Source organism: Lepidochelys kempii, chromosome 1 (genome assembly GCF_965140285.1).
Source record: "Lepidochelys kempii isolate rLepKem1 chromosome 1, rLepKem1.hap1, whole genome shotgun sequence".
Classification (NCBI taxonomy): domain Eukaryota; kingdom Metazoa; phylum Chordata; order Testudines; family Cheloniidae; genus Lepidochelys; species Lepidochelys kempii.
In genome coordinates this window covers 132058330-132075669 of record NC_136380.1, presented here as the reverse complement: position 1 = coordinate 132075669, position 17340 = coordinate 132058330, and the positions used below count along the sequence as shown (strand labels likewise).

The 17340-nt window shown below is 38.1% G+C and overlaps 1 protein-coding gene across 1 annotated transcript in view; it reads left to right on the top strand.

The window, feature by feature from the left end:
* ANOS1 (anosmin 1) overlaps positions 1–3886 on the top strand; it is a 182688-nt gene extending 178802 nt beyond the window's left edge. Inside the window, exon 14 of the mRNA XM_073327881.1 lies at positions 572–3886. Within this exon, the coding sequence (XP_073183982.1) occupies positions 572–630 (59 nt within the window). The 3' untranslated portion in view covers positions 631–3886. The remainder of the gene's footprint in view (positions 1–571) is intronic.
* Positions 3887–17340: the final 13454 nt, after the last annotated feature.

The window sequence follows — 17340 nt, the reverse complement described above, 5'->3', positions numbered from 1 at the left end:
ATTATATTACTCATTAGACAATAAATGCTACCTACATTTATTTTTGCCCACATTTTAATGCAGTTAGATTTTAAGAAGCTGCTTACAACAAAATACTATTTTCTGAGCATTTAGAATAAGGCAGCTTAATTTTATGGGAACCCAAGAAATATCGAAGAAATTCGTCCTGATCCGACAAAATAATTGACCTGCTTGGATCCTTCCACCCTTGCAGAATTCCACTGAAGTCATATGAACAGTGCGTGGGCGTGTGTCAGCACAGGCAGAGTGTTTTGCAGGTTCAGGGCCTTGTATGCAATTACTCCACTGAAAGGATGGATGGTCCAGTGGCAAACTGGGCTGTAAGAGACTCCGCTTCTAGTCTTGCTCTGCTGCAGACATTCTGTGTAAGTCACCTGGTCTTTCAGTTCTCTGCCTGTAAAAGGGGGCTAACAGCACGGCCCTGCCTTATAGAGGGGTTGTGGGGATAAAAGCGTCAAAGATTGGGAGGTTCTCAAATAGTACGGTGATGAAGGCCTAATTATTTTATTGTCTATACAGCAAAGGTGAATTCCCTTTCTTCTTTACTTAGGGTCTCATCTGAAACAGCACCATCCACATCACTACAAGCCACCCCCAGAAAAATACTAGACTGCTTCACATAATTAAACAAATCACTGAGAGAAAAACTGAGCTCTCACAAGAAGACCAGAAAAATTCACATCTGTAGGAATAATAAATCGTTTTTTTCCAGTGGAAGTTATCATCCTGTATGATTTGTAACTACTTCTACATAGTTTAAGCATGAAGAATAGTATTTGTACCAATGCCAGGATGAAATGTACAGCAACTATCCTGACAGTACCACCCCTATTCTGCTAAGTGAAGATTGCATCCAATTCAACACATCTGAGAAACATCAAATGTATGTTTGTTGTAATAACATTTTATTTCCTAGGTTTAAAGTAGATTGAAAGGGTGCAGTGAATAGCAGAGGGTTTTGTTTTGCTAATCTTTATAACAATATCTGAGACATTGTTCTTTTATATATACATAGCTTTGAAAGCCAGAGGCCAGATCTTCAGCTGGGGTAAATTAGCATCTGTCACTTGAACTCAGTGGAGCTGAGCCAATTTATGTCAGCTAAACCTATACAGTAAATGCAGTTTGCCATTAAAGGAGATCTCCATTTACCTAAAATAAGTGCACAACCAAATAAGTAGCAATAATAGATGCACGCAGTTCAGTCTGCAATGGAAACTACTATTAACTTAGCAACAAAAAAAGTAGATCATACTAGCTGATGTATTTCATTAGTAATATATCTATATTTTGTGTGGAAATGGTACCATGAAGTTCTCTCCTTAACAAAATGTGTTAACAAGGGAGATTTTCAAAGGCACAAATGGCAGTTGGTGCCTGACTTCCATTGACGTTCTGTAGTAGCTGGACACATGCCTTTGAAAATCTCCCCCATTTTTTTTTTTTAATATTTTGAAGAGAACTCTGTATTTTCCCTGTTAGAGAACTAAATAGTGAATGTTCACATTTTAGACATGAACGTTCCAAGGCACATGTTATGTTACTTTGGGGTTTCTTTGGCTTTTTGATGTGCATATCTATTTTCCCCGAGGATCTTTTGAACAGCAGAATGGATGTGCTGGCTACATGGTACTCCGCTCATAGAATTAAGTGACAATACATTGATGTCTGGAAGTCATTGGCTTGTAATTTATTTGAATGCATTTTTCAAATTCAAGCATGAAGGTTACCCTGTTTTTTAACCATAAGGGAATGCAGATGACCTTATTGTGAAATGTAAACAGAGTAATTTGCCACACAGAGAGACAGTCTTTAATAGTAAAGAGAAACTGCTTGGATTTATAATCAGAATGATGGGAAATTTCTCTCTACAAATAATCCTGATGACGCAACCTCTTGTCCAAAAAATTGCTGTCTGTGCATTCTCATGTGCAAATTCTATTACCCATCTTTAAATGAGGATAATACATCTCAAGCTTTCTGTAACTTGAAATTCACAAATACTTTCATGGAATCCCCCAACAACAAGCACCACAAAAATGAACCCAAATCTGACTAAAGATAAAGTTTCTGTACTTGACTTCTTCCTGAGATACCCCAAGAAGTGGAAATACTCTTTGTCACAACAACAATAAATATTCTGAAGAACACCAAATAAAAAGATAAACATATGTGCTTGAAACTGAAAGAGCATGGTTATGCTCAGTATAGCATAGCACAGAAGAAATTCAAATACAGATCATCTATATAGAAAAGGTTTGACCAGGCTGACGATACCAAGAGTCAAGAGCCCCATTGCAATTTCTGACTATTTTTTTCCTTCAATTTTTCCAGCATTCGAATTTTTTTTTTTAAAAAAAAGACAACTCAGATTACTGCATTAATTCTACCATTCTCTTTCTATTTTCCCTGGTACCTTTTTGATTTATGCACCCATGGAGCAAATAACTTCACAAAGCTGTCTTTAGGGTACAAGTCTTGGGCCTTGGATAGTTACTTTATGAGGTATTAAGAGCTGTTCATACTTTGGAACTACAAAAAAACAAACAAACGAAAAAAAGAAACCCACCCCACATACCACAACTTCTCTTCCCTATTACATAATGTGAGCAAGCTTTGAAGGGAACTGGAACTGACAGTAGACAGAAGGTCAACTATTTTCACCCAGCTGAAATCTGACATGCATCTAGGTACACAGGTCTTCAGACATAAATTACTAAGTCTATGCAATTTGAATAGGACCAATGCCTGGCACCACTTATACATTTAAATTACATAGGACATAAGTAAGGCTAGGAAAGTGCTATGGGAGTTAGATTGTGGCACCTAATTCCCCTAGGTTTCTCTGAAACATTCAGCCTAAACTTTTTGGCCAGACTCTCTTCTCAGTAATGCTGGAATAAATCTAGAATAAATTGACTGATGTTAACGAAGTTATGCTGAATTCACATTGATGCAACTGAGTGCAGAATTTGTGTCTCTGTCTTTTTTAAGCCAACATCTATGACAAACCTTGGATTCAAGAAGATAGAAATTGGCAAATTAACAGCTCTTGATTATTATATGAAAGGTCTTGATTATTGAGTGGAATGCCATATTCCTCAAAATGGTTTGAGCTGCTTGCTAGATTTGTTATTTTTTCTTAATTGGATGTTTCAGGAGGAGACTAAAGTTCATTCAAATATTTATAAAATAGTCTGGAGGTTTTTATATATTTATATAAAGATAAATTATTTATTATAGGACCAGTCAGCCGAACTCAGGCAAAACTGTCATTGAAGAACTGCTATTGAATTTTGCCTGAGTAAGGCCAGTAGGATTTGACTCTTTATATCTTGGAGAAAAAGGTGAAGGGCATGGGAGTGGAATGAACAGATTATAGTTTATAAACAGATTAAGACTTTAATCTTGCTCTTTAATAATCAGTTCCTCAACTCAACATTCAGCTATAGAAATTTCATGGGAATAAATGATCCTGAAATTATAAGAGTCAACCAAACCATCAACAAATGGGACATTAGATTATATCTTGTTTGTTCTTAAATATCAGCCATTTTCATATAATTATTTGAATTTAACATCATATATTTGAAGACTTTTATGCCTAGATCCAGTTGGAGTTAGGCACCTCAGTACCTTGAGGATGTGGGTCTTAGTGTCTAATTCATAAATCCTCATTTACTTAATTGCACAGGGTATATTACAGTTCACCTATTTGACTAGCCTAAATCATGCTAACATTGCATTCAGCAATGGAGTTTGAAATCACTACTTGAGATTTTTAGTTAAAGATTTTTTTTCTCAGTTTTTCTCAGTTTCTCAGTAATAAAGATCAAATATGGATAGTGGGATATTTCTAGGTATGCTGCACTTTTACACCCATATATTACTAACTTACTTAGCATACTATTCTGATTGATTTATCAGTTAAATCCTGGATGTCATATATTTTGTTTGCTAATGGAAAATTATAGGATTATTCCATTTTTGCTCTAACATTTTTTTATGCATATGAAACTAGTTTTTACATTGAATACTGTTTAAGAATGAGAATTTTTTTTCTTATGGCAGTTAATTTTTGATAGAGCAGATCAAGAACTAGAAAATATTTCTGTCTTAAAACTTAAAAGGAGAAAGGTAGAACCATACTAATAGGGTGCCAGGTGGTGTTCACTGGGAATATGGCTGAAGGAGACAAGAACTTCTTACAAATAAAAGGGCTGCATTGCAAGATACTAAACACCCTCAACTTTCATAGCATTCATCTGGAGTTGAGGGCACAATGCAGCGACTCACAGGTGGCACTAGTACCTTGCAAGATCACGCACAAAATCAAAGAAACACTGGTCTGGTCTTGCGCCATGAATGCAAATGGAAATTTTACTATTGCCTTCAGTGGAAGCAGGATTGAGGCTGACATACTCCATGAGCCTAATCTGAATTCCTTTCCTACCCAAGACTCTCACTGAAATCAATCAGAGTTCTGGATATAGAGGTCCTGCTTCAGGAAAGCATTGCTATTCAGGACAGAACTTAAGCACATGTTTAACTGCATTGATGTTAATAGAACATAAGCACATGTTTAAATTAAACATGTGCTTAATTTCTGTCTTGAATAGGAATGGATTTAAGCACTCCCTTAAGTGCTGTCCTAAATCAGCGCCTTAAAGAACAAAGGATAAGGTCCAGACTGTTTTAAATCCCTTGTACAACACTCTTAGAAAATTTATTTTTGCCCTATGTATCTGTAAAGGTAGCTGTGATAGTGACATATTTATTAATTCCTTTTCTTTCCCTGTATGCCAAGTATATTCTGACATTTTTATCAGTACCTGTGAACATCAATTAGTATAAATACTGTTATGCAAACTTGTGCATTGTAACCTGGAATCTGATGCTAATAAGCTGTTGCATGTAGTTTAAATAAATAACTAAAAACTTTATTTAAAAATGTAAATGAATACCTGCAGATGTGGATGGTGGTTATATATGGTTTTGCATGCCCAAACTCATTGTTCAGTTATAGGCATGAAGTGTAATGACTGTCTTAGCTCTACTGAATATATTAGTAAGGTACAATTTACAAAGTAATTAACAGAGGTCTATATGTGAAATAATTTTTCCTTTTTACTTAATGATATTATAATGCAGAGATGACAGAACTACTTGTCTGTTGCCCAAATTGGCTGTAGAAATTATGTTCCTATAACTGTCATTTAAAGTCAATATTTATTTATGTATGTGTGTGTCTGTCATGTTATTTAGAGCAAAAATGCTTCTTGTAAAAACATTTTGTAAAAAACAAATGTAATTGTAAATAGAGTATGATATTCTGTTACTCGGTATTTTCATGTTTAGAATTTGTACATACTGTTTAAGTAATAAACTATCCTGCTATGTGGAAATGTAGCTTTATTATCTCCTGCAGACAGAGCTTATGCTTTTGCTTCTATTAATTCCTAGTCTTATCCTCTTCTTCCATAAGTCGGCTTCAAACTGCATATCTTTTCTGTGTCCATGTGTCTCATATCAGGTTCTGGAGAATGTTCATGAGAGAGCATCCTATTTTAATTAAGTATTTCAGAGCTTGACAGTCATCACCTCACAAGGCTTTCATCACATTTGGAATCATTTTTTATAGTGTCAAAGCAGAAACCGTTAACACCAACTTCTGCAGTATCGTGGTTTTTTACTTTTGGAAGTGGTCTCAAAAATCTCACACTACATTGGGATTTCACATGAGGGCTTTATATTCTGAAACAGTTACTTTCCGGCTACAATCCTTCAGTAGAAAAATTCAACAGTGTTGCTGTTTAATATAAGAGAACACAGTGACAGGTGCAGGTTTACATCAATGTAACGCTGCTAAATTCGACCTAAAGTCCTAGTATAGACCAGGGCTGAGTGATGAAGAGGGAGCTACCTGACTCCAGAGAGAGCGAGAGAGCAAGGCCATGGGATGAGAAACCAAAGGAGGGGTATCGGACTGGTTCTTAGCTAATCCCCGATGAGCCACAAGGAGATACCCCAGCAGTGAGTACTGAAGCTTGTGATAGAGGGTCAGGTTTCCAATGTGAATACTCACTGATAAGTCTCTGCCCACAAACATTCAAAGTCAGGTTTAAAATCTCTTTTCAAACATATTCTGTAACATTTGCTTTCAATTTAAACATCACAGAATCTCTGTGAATATGTCTGCAAGTATTACGTAACTTCTTAGCTAGAAAACTCAGAAGATGAGCACAGAAAGACAGGGAAAGTGAGCAAAAACAATAGCAGCAGAATTCCTCTATTTGCAATAACATTTCTGGGAAACTGCAGTATTCACTTAGCACTATGGCTCGCACTTCTAGTCTACGTTGTGCATCGGCTTGCTTTCTTTTAGAGTTTGCATTGGAAGCTTGCTGTGGGAAGCTAATGTTAATTCTTGTGAAGCCCCTTTTATAGTGTCCTTACAGCACAATGTTCACTGAACCTTAGAGAACCATGTGCAGTTTTCCTTCCTGGAGCAGAATTCTTGTGTAGGTTTCTTGAATTTGGCTTACTGCATAGTATTTGGCTAACTGACATAACCTACTTTATTGAAGGGCCTAATCCACCACTGAGTTACTGCAGTTTTACAAAAAAAGAAAAGGAGTACTTGTGCCACCTTAGAGACTAACCGATTTATTTGAGCATAAGCTTTTGTGAGCTACAGCTCACTTCATCGGATGCATTCAGTGAAAAATACAGTGGGGAGATTTATATACATAGAGAACATGAAACAACGGGTGTTACCATACACACTGTAACCAGAGTAATCACTTAAGGTGAGCTATTACCAGCAGGACTTTTTGTAGTGATGATCAAGGTGGGGCATTTCCAGCAGTTGACAAGAACGTCTGAGTAACAGTGGGGCATGGGGGGAATAAACATGGGGAAATAGTTTTACTTTGTGTAATGACCCATCCACTCCCAGTCTTTATTCAAGCCTAAGTTAATTGTATCCAGTTTGCAAATTAATTCCAATTCATCAGTCTCTCCTTGGAGTCTGTTTTTGAAGTTCTTTGTTGAAGAATTACAACTTTTAGGTCTGTAATCGAGTGACCAAAGAGATTGAAATGTTCTCCCACTGGTTTTTGAATGTTATAGTTCTTGACGTCTGATTTGTGTCCATTTATTCTTTTACATAGAGACTGTCCAGTTTGACTGATGTACATGGCAGAGGGGCACTACTGGCACATGATGGCAAATATCACATTGGTAGATGTGCAGGTGAACAAGCCTCCGATAGTGTGGCTGATGTTATTAGGCCCTGTGATGGTGTCTCCTGAATAGATATGTGGACACAGTTGGCAACGGGCTTTGTTGCAAGTCTAGGTTCCTGGGTTAGTGGTTCTGTTGTGTGGTGTGTGGTTGCTGGTGAGTATTTGCTTCAAGTTGGGGGGCTGTCTGTAAGCAAGGACTCGCCTGTCTCCCAAGATCTGTGAGAGTGATGGGTTGTCCTTCAGGATAGGTTGTAGATCCTTGATGATGCGTTGGAGAGGTTTTAGTTGGGGACTGAAGGTGACGGCTAGTGGCGTTCTGTTATTTTCTTTGTTGGGCCTGTCCTGCAGTAGGTGACTTCTGGGTACTCTTCTGGCTCTGTCAATCTGTTTCTTCACTTCAGCAGGTGGGTATTGTAGTTGTAAGAATGCTTGATAGAGATCCTGTAGGTGTTTGTCTCTGTCTGAGGGGCTGGAGCAAATGCGGTTGTATCGTACAGCTTGGCTGTAGACGATGGATCATGTGGTGTGGTCTGGATGAAAGCTGAAGGCGTGTAGGTAGGAATAGTGGTCAGTAGGTTTCCGGTATAGGGTGGTGTTTATGTGACCATCGCTTATTAGCACCGTAGTGTCCAGAAAGTGGATCTCTTGTGTGGACTGGTCCAGGCTGAGGTTGATGGTGGGACGGAAATTGTTGAAATCATGGTGGAATTCCTCAAGGGCTTCTTTTGCATGGGTCCAGATGATGAAGATGTCATCAATGTAGCCCAAGTAGAATAGGGGCATTAGGGGACGAGAGCTGAGGAAGAGTTGTTCTAAGTCAGTCATAAAAATGTTGGCATACTGTGGGGCCATGTGGGTACCCATGGCAGTGCCGCTGATTTGAAGGTACACATTGTCACCAAATGTGAAATAGTTATGAGTGAGGACAAAGTCACAAAGTTCAGCCACCAGGTTTGCCGTGATATTATCGGGGACACTGTTCCTGACGGCTTGTAGTCCATCTTTGTGTGGAATGTTGGTGTAGAGGGCTTCTACATCCATAGTGGCCAGGATGGTGTTTTCAGGAAGATCATCGATGGATTGTAGTTTCCTCAGGAAGTCAGTGGTGTCTCGAAGATAGCTGGGAGTGCTGGTAGCGTAGGGCCTGAAGAGGGAGTCTACATAGCCAACTCCTGGAATTGGCCCACCTTGATTATCACTACAAAAAGTTTTTTCCTCCCCCCACTCTCCTGCTGGTAATAGCTCACCTTAAGTGATCACTCTCGTTACAGTGTGTTTGGTAACACCCATTGTTTCATGTTCTCTATGTATATAAATCTCCCCACTGAATGCATCTGATGAAGTGAGCTGTAGCTCACGAAAGCTTATGCTCAAATAAATTTATTAGTCTCTAAGGTACCACAAGTACTCCTTTTCTTTTTACGGATACAGACTAACACGGCTGCTACTCTGAAACCTGCAGTTTTACAGTGGTGAACCAGCCCCATAATCCTTTAAACTCCACTGTCTTTTTGGATTCTCATTTTGTGAAGTTTGTGCTAACATGCCACAATTGTTTTAGCTGAACTTCCCATTAGTGTTTTCTGTTGTGGATCAGCATGACCATTCTGTTGTTGCTGGGTTTGAAATGTAAGGACTTGCCTAAGATAAATTGATAGGACAGCTGTAATGTGCTCCAATTTAATTCTTTTATATTTCTCCTCTCTGCACTGTATGTTACTTCAGCTTTAGACTTGCAATATATTTCCAATAAAGAAAATAAAACCATTGAAATAATAAATCCTCATTCATCGAATGTATTTAATAAGTGATTTAAAGAAACTGTCCTCTTAGCACAGCCATTTTATTTTTACTTGTAAATTTCATATAGCGTACTAGCACTTACAGAATATAGTCTTATTTTGTTATCCTGGCTAATGTATTTGCTATCCATTTTAATGGTAGGCATGCAAGCTACAGTAAATAGTTGAAAATACATTGAAGCATATTGAACTGGGAGGTGTCAACAATGCCTGTAGATTGGCAAACATGGCAAGTACCATAAATTATGCTCAGGTTAGTTTAATACATGACCTCGACTGCAGAGCAAACTGTTTCCTGTTCATCTGCAGAACAGGAGACAGGGATGAATAACAGAGGCAGCTAGATGGACAGATATGCAGAAGGAGCAATATAAGCTCTCATGCCTGGACAATATCAAAAAGCACAAGGCTGACATTTCTTAAATCATCTTTATATGTTTGGTTTCCCACTAACTACTAATGCATACTCAGTCCTTTCGTGCCTATTCCGGAGGTGTCACGCTGATCATTTGCATGTTTGTTCCATACATTGAATCCATAACAAGAAAGGAGATTTTTGTTTGATGGATTTCTGATAAGTTATCCAAACTCACCTTGGGAATCAGACAACAGCAATTGTAGCAGTGTAATTCTAAAAGTGTAGACACTTTATTAACTTCACCTTGGGACATTTTTACGTCCTGCAATTCAAGCTCTGACTGCAGAAAAATAGCAAATTTCAGTTCTGAAAACCACTAGCATTTTTTTCCAGCCTTTTTCTTTTGAAGCCTTTATTAGATTAAGTCTGTATATTTGTAGTAATAACTGTCAATATTCATTAAGGAAGTTTGTTTTCATATCTTAGCTCAATTCTAAAGCAGTAACATAATTTTTTGCTCAAAACCTTGAACCAGTTAATTGTGAAACAATTGAACAAAAGTAACTGAAAAGTCAAATGGTTAATTTAGAAGTGCAAGTATGGGTTTCAATGTAACCAAACATCCATGCTCACACTACCAACAGAATTGCATAAGGAAAATAGTATAGCACACCATGAATAATTGTGTTGTCATTAGGACAAACCAGACAACAAAGCAACTGCCTTTGAAGCAAAAGTATTATGGACTCTTTTATTCCTAGTGTTAACTAGAACTTCAATAAATTTACCAGAGACTGGGCTGAAATTATGGTTCCAATGTCTTCAAGAGTGAAATTCAGGCTGTACTGATCTCACAGAAAATAAAACTTGCAGACTTTACCCATATTTTTCTCTGGGCTTGCAATGCACAGTAAGCCTAGACTAAAACAGCGTGGCGAGCTGTGCAGCCAAGTTTCTAAAGGAACCCAACCTCGTACAGTAGGCTTGTGAGATGGGGCATCGGTCGGAAGCAGGTTTGCTGTTCCATTTTGCTTACAATAAACATTATTAACATTTCTGAAGGATACTTTAAAATCTCTCCCCACTGATCACCACTCACTAAAGGGCTATAAAATTGTTCAAGAATTGTGGTGAGGACAACCACATAGGTACTGGTATGGCCAATGGTTATCTAATCAATGCCAGGAAAGGAAAGTGAACTACCCTCTCCCATACAATCCCAAACACATTGGACTTAACTGTGCAGTACTATAAGTAGGGATTTATTTTTCTAGGCACCAGCTGATGATCATCCAACCAAGACTGCATTGAGTCACTTAGGACTTTCTGGAAAAATATTAGGGCAGCAAAAAAATGCTGCATGAGTGACCAACGAGCAAAGGAAATTAAAAGGAGGTTTAGCTATTGATGACAAGCAGTCACAAAAATACTCTTACAAGTTGGCTAGTCCAGATCAGATGCAGCCTAAGGAATTAGCCAATACTTTACCACTGATAATTATTTTTGAAAAAACATGGAAAATTTAAAAGTAATGAAAATAAAAATAAACCGTCTACTTAGCATAGCCACGATCCCCAGTGAACTAATGAAACAAATATTGACGGGGGAAAAAGTTCTAAATGTCAGGTTGGTAAGGTAACTGAACAATATGCAGCTACAATCTCCAAAGAACAGACCTTGCCAGGTGTAAGTGTTTGGTTTTTTTTGACAGAATTAGAAATAAAAAATTGATAAAGGAAAGTAATAGGTGGCAAATAGCAGGATTTTACCCATCATTTGACACAGTATCTCATAAAATATCACACTCAAAATTAGGCCAAATTGGGTTAGATATGGGCGTAGATATTTGGACTGGAAAATGGTGTATACACCATAGAGTTGTGACAAATGGCAGAGTAATGAATTAGCAGAAAGTAGTTAGGTTTGTACTGCAAGTATCTGTGTTAGGCCCAGCATTGTTTAGCATTAACATTAATGATCTAGAGGAGGGATTAAACAGAACAGTGATAAGATTAAAAGATTACATGAAATTGGGAGGAAACTGCCAGTCAGATACTCACAAATACTGTGTCAGATACACTCACCTTCCCTTTGTAACTAGTACAGGCTTTGAACTGAACCAGGCAACTGATCTTTCCTCCGGTCTACAAACTGATCTACTTTGGGACGATGGATCATCTTTAGTAAAGTCTCCTTACAAATCCATCACCGCTAGCCTTGAATCAATTTTAAACTTAAAAGCAGTTTTGCAATCTTGAGATTAGCACCCCAACTTGTCCATGGATGCTGTTTTTTGGAAGCAGATCCCAATAAACAGCCATCACTCATTCTTGGGTGGGTTATCTCACCAATTTCTCTGCTTTGACAGAATCTCAGTGTCCTTTTATTTTTACTTTACATTCCTGTAAATGCTTCCACTAGCTCAACCGACCAAGTTTCCTGTGTTCTCCTTTGCTTATGCCAACCATATTTCTACCCTGGGAAGTAATATCCCCTAAGAAGGATCTTTAAGGTGATTCTTTGTGGCCCATAGGAATTCTTTCTTTGCTCATTTTTGAGCCACTTCCCTCCTACTCTCTTTCTGGATGATCTGCATTTTTAGTAGGTCAGACAGTCATGCATCTACACCAATAGTTTCAGAGTTAGCTCAGCCATTAATTATAGATAGATAGATAGATAGATTCTTTGTATAAGATCCCAACTACTAAACAATGTTTAATGTTCCTTACTTACTGATACCAAAGCCACATTGCACTTCTTTGATTATGGCTCTTATAAATGCTTCTACTCTTTCTCTGGCTTTTTGTATTCTCTGGTCAAAGGTTTCAGAGGAACAGCCGTGTTAGTCTGTATTCGCAAAAAGAAAAGGAGTACTTGTGGCACCTTAGAGACTAACCAATTTATTTGAGCATGAGCTTTCGTGAGCTATAGCTCACGAAAGCTCATGCTCAAATAAATTGGTTAGTCTCTAAGGTGCCACAAGTACTCCTTTTCTCTCTGGTCAAAGCATACCTGTTTGTGTATTACATACCTGTTTAGAATGGAACACTAATAAGGTTTTTAAAGACTGATACCATAGTTCCTCTTATTTTCTTCCTCAGCAAAGGTGCTTGATCTATAAATATTATCTTCACTCCTCATTGAATAACTTAATGAGGTGATTTGTTCTTCATCATTCTGTGTTCTTCATCATTTTTTTGTTTCTTCAGTTCCTGATGAAATGCTCCTTCCCCTCCGATGATTCTGGGAATTTAATAAATTCATGTCTCATGGAAGGTTGAACATCAGCTTATTTTTCACCTCTTATTTATGCCAGTTGAAAATTATTCAATTTCTGACACCATGTCATGTGAAAAATGGTAAAGAATCACAGAGTCTTTATCTTCGAACACTGAGCACACACCTTTAGATAATGGAAGACAATATTAGCCCTTCAACTACACTTTCTGAGACTTTCTGTCTCATTGTAGAGCTTCTGCTTAGAATCTTCCCATCCCCTCCTGCCTGCCTGCCAGCGACAGATCCAAAGAAACCGTGTATATATTCTTGCAATCTTTGTACAGTAAATCAGACACAAGATTGAATCAATAATATAAGACGTATTGTTTGAAATGTGTTGTAACAGGACTCTGTCCTTTGGATCACTTTCTGCATTTAGTGTATATTGACTCAACCCAATGTGCAAATGCACTGTTTACAAAAATATAGTTTCAGGAAATGTTTCAAGAATGTATGTAGAGCTTTAGTTAAGCAAAACCTTATTACCAAAGATATGTATTCTTTTTTATAACCACTTTACCCAAGGGTGGCCAAAATTGTTGGTTTTTTTTATGTTCCATCAGTGTGTGATCCCTGGTATTCCTAACCACAAGCATTCACAATCATGGTTCAGACTGCCCCAACTCTGAAAATCCTAGGACTGGCTAAAACATATCAAGAGATTAAAAAAACATATATACATGCTGGGTGCTTTATATTTGCTTTCTGGTTTATGAGCCTTTGTAAGATTCACATTTTGAAGTTTCTCTACAACCATGAGCACTAGAAAGTTACTTTAGAAAAAGAAAGCAAGCTGCGATTCTCAGGCAGTCAACTGATTTCAAGAGCTGGGACTGCAGAAAAAACTGCTAAATATCACAAGACTTGTGACAAAATTGAGACAGTTGGCAACACTTGCTCCCTACTATGTAACTTATGAGTTAGGTGTGCTGGGTGGGTGGGAAGAGGGATAGTGCAATGTCACTGAGCAATGCTGCCAGGCACGTCAGCTCAGGGAAGCAATGTACTTTGTAGTGCTCCTTATTGTTTGTCCAAAGAGGGCAATATCTTCTCCCAGCTAGTTGCTGTTGCTGCTGCTGTTGCCAGAATGTGTGTGAAGATACCAGGAGGATGGCCATTCTCCCAGCCAAATAACAGGGCCCAGGGAAAGCCACACAATTCTAGGACTACGAGGGATCCTAGAAATCCCTTTGCCATGGAAAAATGTGGGAAAACATGGCATTTGCATTTTTACATAGTATTTTTAGTTTTTACATTTTGTGAAAATATAAAAATATATACAGTAGGACCCTATTTATCTGAGTCTCCAGATTTATCCATTATCCAGAGCTCTATACAAACCAAACCGGGGCTCAGGCTGTCACCCCTGGCCAGTGGGGCTTCAGCTGAAGCCTGAACCTCAACACCTGGGGCTGACGGTGGGAGATCTGCTGCCAGGACAGACAGCCTGAGCCCCACCACCCAGGGCTGAGACTGTCAGCCCCAGTTCAGTTAATACAGAGAGCTGAATAATGGAGACTCACTTAAAGTGGGTTCTATTGTACATCAATAAGACATTGTGTTCAATTGGTGCCTATATATATTGCAGCTAGGGAAACTAAAGATCTGGATTTAATTTTAATTGCGGGAAAACAAAGGATTTTTATGGTTTTCTATAGGATAATTATGTTTTTTTTATCACGGAACACTAGAATCCCTGATTACACAAATCTGTTCCTAGCACCCAAGGAAATAATAAAACTGAGATTTTCAGATGCCTAAGAGACTTGGATACCCAATTCCCATTAATTTTAAGACTTTGTCTGAGACACTGTATGATTTAAAAAATCAATATTTTTGCCTTTCTTTCTCTCAGAACTTAGAGTGGGATTTTCAAGTCATTTGGGACCTGCTCCAAACTCCATTAGGTACTTCTGGAAAAAGTGTTCAGAAACATGAAAAATATAGGGGGAAAATGAAATGAAGAAAATGATAGCTATATTTGATGATTTTTTTATATAAAATGTTGGCAGGAGTTTCTAGAAGGTTCTCTTCTGACACAAGAGATAAGTTCTTCAATTTTTGTAGAATAAGCATCTCATTCTCTCCCTCTCCTACCCTTTAAGCTAAAGCACTGCACATTAAATTTTAACAGTTCCTTTTGTGTTTTCTTTAAGCAGCTTTAAAATTTTGCTGAAATGATTAAACAGCATGACTTGCTTTTCTTAAATGAGTTTAATGAGTTAAATGAGTTTGCATTATCTGAGAGCTTCAAGAATGGCATTATATAGGTGTAACCAAGAGGAAAATTTGGCCTATTGGTGGCCTGCCTGGGATAATTTTTTTGGACCCTGCCAAATTCCCAAATTTACTTTTACCCACCCAAAAGGCCATATAGTAGGAGACTTAGTGAAGCACCACAAGCTCTCCCCTGAGTATTACTATAGATATTTTAGTACCAAATCACCCTCCGTCACCTCGCTGCTCATACAGATTACGATGATTCTCGGAAGAAGAAGTAGGAGGGAAGGAAGGAAACTCTAGCATTTTTGCTAGAAACACAGACAGGTAAAGGGCATCAGTGACACTCTGTATCTCAAAGTAGCACCCTGGAAACCCATATTCACCTCTGTCAGATAATTATGATATGATTTGCACAAAGTATGCCTTGTAAGGTTATTGTTTTAAAAGTCTTAATCTGTTGAAGAGTAATATCCTGTTGGACTGTATATGCTATCCCTACATGTGAGGTTAAGTATTGCTGAAATATGTTGTGAGGTTGGGAACACCCACAACCAGCCTTTCAGTTACAACAAAGGAATAGCTATCACCAGCCAGATGGGCATTAATGGCTCATCAATACCCCATCTACTATCCCAGATATTTCTTGGAAAAGGCACATGTGCGATGGGGATGGACTAACCCATATCACAGCAAAGATCTTTCCAGCAAGCTGAAAGAAAGTATAAATGAGAGACAGGAACATCATCACTTGGACTCTCCCCTCTCCCACCCATCTCAACACCTGGAAGAATGTCTGCAAGAAAAAGACTTTGAACTGGGGAATTTTGGTCCCAGGCTGGAAAGTGGTCCAGTCTGTGTATTGAGGAACTATAACCTGCTTGTACCATCTGGTCAGGTGAGACATTACTTGATTCAAATCTTGCTTAGTCTGTTTAAATTAGAATAGGCTATATTTTTCTTTTTGATCCTTAGCTATGCCTGCTATTTATAATCATTTAAAATCTATCTTTTTTTTGTCAATCTGTTTTATATTTTACCTAAATTTTTTTTTGTTAAAGAGCTAAAGGAATCTCAGTTCAGGTTACAAAGGCTGGTGCCTTTCCAATTTCCTATGAAAAAGTGGTGAGTAATGAGTTTACACAGGCATGGCTTCTGACCAGTACAAGACAGTACAGTTCTTGGGTGGAAGGCTGGGGAACTAGGGGGAATTGGCTGAGGCCTCCCTATTGATGGTTCATGAGTGGCTGGGAGATCATTCATTTAACTCAGTTGGGTGTGTCCCTGCATGTGGATGTCTGTGTAAGTGCAGTGCCTGTCAGAGGTTTGTAGCTTGAGATCAGCATCACAGTGTGAGAGGTCACCCAGGTTGGTGGGTTTGGAGGTCTCAGCAGTCCCATAGTCCAGGTTACACCCTGGGGACCCCATCATACTATCATCCTGCTTCTATTGAAGCCCTACCAAGGACAGGACAAAAAGTAATTGTCAGCAAGGGAGATTTAGGTTAGATACTAGAAAAAGCTTTCTAACTATAAGGATAGTTAAGATCTGAAACAGGCTATCTACGGAGGCTGTGGAATTCCTGTCATTGGAGGCTTTTAGGTGTTTGTCTAAACTGTTCCTCTTTGGGCTGGTGTAAGTACTTAATCCTGCTCCCTCATGGAGGGATGGACAAGATGACTTCTCAAGGTCCCTTCCAGCCCTACATGTATACAAATCTAAATCAGTGTGAATTTTACATTGACTTTAATGTGGCCAGTATCAGACCATAATGGCACAGACACATCTACAAACAGAGTACCATTAACATAGTAGCATAGCTATTGACACTAAAACAAAATGTAGCCTAAGTACATTTAGAAACTGACACAAGATTATACAGAAAATTGCCCTACTTTAAAGAAAGAAAAGAACAAATATGGTCTTATCTTAAACATTTCAGCACTATTATGAGTTACTTTTAATAGTGTCAAATTTAAGACATAATAGCTGATATCATTTGGTAAATACATCTGTCTTTCCACACAACCAGGAAAAATATAAATCTGACACAGAACTTCAAGTAACAATCGTGAAAAATGATATTGCTTTATATAAAGTACTGTATTTTAGTACTAGAGTGCTACACTGTCATTACAGGAACACTTCTAATTGCTTTGAGAATGAGCAATTTTCTGAGACAGGGCCATTATTTCACTCAAAAAGGGCTCAGATGTTGTATTATTTGGGGAAGTAGTCCTGTTGTCTTTAATGGGATTATACTTGTGAGATGGGTTGTTTGCATAAAAAAGAGTGGCAGGATTGAGTCCAGTGTCTAAAATGAAAATCTTAAATCTGTCAAATCTTTTTTTTTAACTTTCTTCTGCATTACAAGTAACTACATGTCACAAATTCCCCACTTTGTGATGGAAGG